At 50.1% G+C, this 4707-nt stretch overlaps 1 protein-coding gene across 1 annotated transcript in view; it reads left to right on the plus strand.

The window, feature by feature from the left end:
* Nucleotides 1-4707, plus strand: part of CATSPERD (catsper channel auxiliary subunit delta) — a 69575-nt gene that overhangs the window by 35673 nt on the left and 29195 nt on the right. The window contains exons 12-14 of the mRNA XM_011943621.1: nt 246-359; nt 3966-4055; nt 4128-4152. Of these exons, the coding sequence (XP_011799011.1) occupies nt 246-359; nt 3966-4055; nt 4128-4152 (229 nt within the window). The remainder of the gene's footprint in view (nt 1-245; nt 360-3965; nt 4056-4127; nt 4153-4707) is intronic.

Here is a 4707-nt window from a genome sequence, read left to right on the forward strand (position 1 = left end):
AAAAAAAAAAAAAGCAATTACTGCAAATGTCAGGGTTGGGGGATACTTCTGGAGAGAAGGGAGGGGCTGACATTGTGCCCAACTTGAGCCCTTTTTGGAAATAAAGAGTCTAGTGGAGAAGCGAGAGGCACAAGTGGAGATTCAGGCTGCAGCACCAGGTGGGTCCTTTCCTCCTTCCCGCCTCCTTGCCCTTTCTTTCTGGGAACAGGAGCATGATTGTCTTTCTTCTTTGCCTTCCTAACTAGATAGAGTTTCTGAAAGGAGAATTCACATACAGGATGTATACCATTGACATGCACAGCCAGCTGGAATTGACTGCTTTGTTGATACCCCAGCCAGGCACATCCCTGATTCCTCTGGTAAGTACATCTGGCTGTTTCTGCTATCCGGGATTCTCAGCCACATGCCCGGTGTCCACTCCCAGATTCTGGAAATCTCTTGGCATCCCCCACAAGGAGAGACGCTACTCAGGCACTCATGATTCTGCATAGAAATTGTCCCTGTGTCTTTTTTTTTTTTTTTTTTTGAGACAGAACCTCGCTTTGTCCATTAAGCTGGAGTGCAGTAGCGTGATCTCGGCTCACTGCAACCTCTGCCTCTCAGGCTCAAGCAATACTCCTGCCTCAGCCTCACGAGTAGCTGGGATTACCAGCATGTGCCACCACACCTGGCGAATTTTTTTCTATTTTTCAGTAGAGATGGGGTTTCACCGTGTTCGCCAGGATGGTCTCGATCTCCTGACCTCGTGATCCGCCCGCCTCAGCCTCCCAAAGTGCTGGGATTACAGGTGTGAGCCATCGCGCCTGGCCTCTTTTTTTTTGTTTTGAGACGGAGTTTTGCTCTGTTGCGCAGGCTGGCACGATCTCGGCTTACTGCAACCTCTGCCTCCCAGGTTCAAGCAATTCTCCTGCCTCAGCCTCCCAGGTAGCTGGGATTACAGGTGCATGCCATCATGACTGACTGAGTTTTGTATTTTTAGTAAGACGGGGTTTCGCCATGTTGGTCAGACTGGTCTCGAACTCCTGACCCACAGGCGTGAGCCACGGCACTGGCCTCATTATCTTAACTCAGCCTGTTGCTCAGGCTTCTCTTGCTAACAGCTAAGACCCCATTGCCTTCCCCCACCCAGCAGGAAGTGCCTGGATGTTTATTGATCTAAAATCCAAGTGTCTAAGCTAGACATCAGTTGCATGTACAGATGGTCCCACAATTTTTTGACTTTACAATGGCACAAAATCGATTACATTCAGTAGGAACTGTGCTTCCGGTACTGATACAACCTTTCTGTTTTTCACTGTTAGTATTCAGTAAGTTACATGAGGACCAGGCGCGGTAGCTCACGCCCATAATTTCAGTACTGCAGGAGGCTGAGGTGGGAGGATCGCTTGAACCCAGGAGCTTGAGACTAGCCTGGGCAACATAGTGAGACCCTGTCTCTACAAAAAATATAAAATTTATGAGCTGGGTGTGGTGGCACATGCCTGTAATCCCAGCTACTTGGTAGGCTGAGGCAAGAGAATCACTTGAACCCCAGAGGCAGAGGTTATGGTGAGCCGAGATCACACCATTGTACTCCAGCCTGGGCAACAAGAGTGACACTCTGTCTCAAAATAAATAAATAAATAAATAAATAAAAATAAAAAAATTAGCCAGGTGTAGTGGCATGCACCTGCAGTCCCAGCTACTTGGGAGGCTGAGGCAGGAGGATCACTTGAGCCCAGGCGGTTGAGGCTGCAGTGAGCTATAATCATGCCATTGCAGTCCAGCCTGGGTAAGAGAGCAAGACCTCATCTCTTAAAAAATAAAAAATTTGTCCAGGAGTGGTGGCTCACGCCTGTAATCCCAGCACTTTGGAAGGCCAAGGCGGGCAGATTGCCTAAGGCCAGGAGTTCAAGACCAGCCTGGCCAACATAGTGAAACCCCATCTCTACTAAAAATACAAAAATTAGCCGAGTGTGATGGCGGGCACCTGTAGTCCCAGCTACTCAGGAGGCTAAGGCAGGAGAATCACTTGAATCTGAGAGGTGAAGGTTGCAGTGAGCTGAGACCACGCTTCTGCACTCCAGCCTAGGCGACAGAGTGAGACTCCGTCTCAAAAAAATAAATAGAGCCGGGCGCGGTGGCTCACGCCTGTAATCCCAGCACTTTGGGAGGCCGAGGCGGGCGGATCACAAGGTCAGGAGACTGAGATCACGGTGAAACCCCGTCTCTACTAAAAATACAAAAAATTAGCTGGGCGTGGTGGCGGGCGCCTGTAGTCCCAGCTACTTGGGAGGCTGAGGCAGGAGAATGGCGTAAACCCGGGAGGCGGAGCTTGCAGTGAGCTGAGATCACATCACTGCACTCCAGCCTGGGCGACAGAGCGAGACTCCGCCTCAAAAAAATAAAATAAAATAAAATAAAAATAAATAAATAAATATAAATTTTAAAAAATTAAGAGGAGGTAAATTATTGCTTCATGAGGACAGAGTTTCTGTTTTGGGTGACGAGAAAGTTTTGGAAACAGATGGTGGTGATGGTTGCACAATATTGTGAATCTACCGAATGCCATTGAATTGTACACTTAAAGGTGGGTAAATTCATCCAAATGTATTATCTATTTCTACAAACATTCAGGAAGGCTGGACCCCTGAAATGTCAACGTCGTGATCCAGGGGGTGGAAGGGCAAGCGGGTTTTGTTCTCCTTTTAGTATTGCTTGGTTTGTTCTCAACTTAAAGTAGTCTGGGTTAACTTCCAATGCTTGGTAGGTTAGGTCTATTAAATGCATTTTCAGGCCAGGCACAGTGGCTCACACCTGTAATCCCAACACTTTGGGAGGCCGAGGTGGGCAGATTGCCTAAGCTCGGGAGTTTGAGACCAGCCTATGCAACATGGTAAAACCTCGTCTCTACTAAAAATACAAAAATTAGCTGGGGGTGGTAGCGTGCTTGTAATCCCAGCTACTTGGGAGGCTAATGCATGAGAATCACTTGGACCCAGGAGGCAGAGGTTGCCATGAGCCGAGATCGGACCACTGCACTGCAGCCTGGGTGACAGAGTGAGACTCTGCCTCCGAAAAAAATAAAAATAAATAAATAGGCCGGGTGCGGTGGCTCATGCTTGTAATCCCAGCACTTTAGGAGGCCGACACAGGTATATCATCTGAGGTCAGGAGTTCGAGACCAGCCTGGCCAACATGGTGAAACCCCGTCTCTACTAAAAATACAAAAATTAGCTGGGTGTGTTGGCGCATGCCTGTAGTCCCAACTATTTGGGAGGCTGAGGTAGAAGAATCACTGGAACCTGAGAGGCAGAGGTTTCAGTGAGCCGAGTTTGCACGACTGCACTCCAGCCTGGGTGACAGAGTGAGACTCCATCTCAAAAATAAATAAATAAATAAATAAAATAATAAATAGATAAATAAATAAATGCATTTTCAACTTCTTCTTCTTCTTCGTTTTTTTTTTGAGATGGAGTTTCTCTCTTGTTACCCAGGCTGGAGTACAATGGCGTGACCTCAGCTCACCGCAACCTCCACCTCCTGGGTTCAAGCGATTCTCTTGCCTCAGGCTCCCGAGTAGCTGGGATTACAGGCGTGTGCCACCATGCCCGGCTAAGTTTGTATTTTTAGTAGAGATGGGGTTTCTCCATGTTGGTCAGGCTGGTCTCAAACTCCCAACCTCAGGTGATCCACCTGCCTCGGCCTCCCAAAGTGCTGGAAGTACAGGCGTGAGCCACCGCGCCTGGCCAACTTTTTTTTTTTTTTTTGGTAGAGATGGGATCTCGCGGTGTTGCCCAGGCTGGTCCTGAACTCCTGGGCTCAAGCGGTCTTCCCACCTTGGTCTCCCAAAGTGCTGAGGCAATAGCCACTGTGCCTGGTCCTGGTTTTTCATCTGAAGGTGTGCTGGGGTCACTGCGGGGGTTGGTCGCCCCGTCCTGACTGCTGACTCTGTACAGCCTGCGCTTCTCTGCCCTCACTCCCAGGTGATGGTGAGTAACCCCCACTCCCTGGGGTTCCAGGCCACCTTCTACGAGAGCGGCTACACGTCAGACGGGAACACCAAGTACAAACTGGTGAGCCGCGTCCCCACCAAACCCCGTCGCCTGTCCCTTGAGGGGCCCCCTTCTTCCTCCTTCCCTTATCAGCATAAAAACCTGAGCAGTTTCCAGGGTACATAGCCCCTGGCCGTGCCCTGGGATGGGAAGATGATCAGGCAGCCGTCACCCACTCGCTTGACCTCATTAAAGTGTCACACGGGAGAGACCCGGATGGCATGACAGGGAGGAGCCTAACCCAGCCCGAGGAGGGTGGCCGGAGAGCTGAGTTAGCTGGGTAAACTGAGGCATGAGAATTGAGTCGGGGCAGTTTCCACAGGGCAGGGGCCTGACCAGGTGCAAGTCGGTGACAGCAAACTCCTCTGACCAGGTTCTTCACATCACATCTACGATGTGACTGAGGAGAACAATCACTCCTCACTACGGGTCCCCAGAACTCAGGGAGCACGGGAATGGGAGCCATCATATTGGGGCCGTTGTTTCTGTGAACTTCCAGAAGGCTTTCACAGGCGCTGGGATTAGAACAGAGCACGGCTTGGCTGGGCGCAGTGGCTCACGCCTGGAATCCCAGCACTTTGGGAGGCCAAAGCGGGTGGATCACTGGAGCTCAGGAGTTTGAGACCAGCCTGGCCAACATGGTGAAACCCTGTGTCTACTAAAAATACAAAAA

This window comes from Colobus angolensis, unplaced genomic scaffold (assembly GCF_000951035.1).
Source record: "Colobus angolensis palliatus isolate OR3802 unplaced genomic scaffold, Cang.pa_1.0 Scaffold22, whole genome shotgun sequence".
NCBI lineage: Eukaryota > Metazoa > Chordata > Mammalia > Primates > Cercopithecidae > Colobus > Colobus angolensis.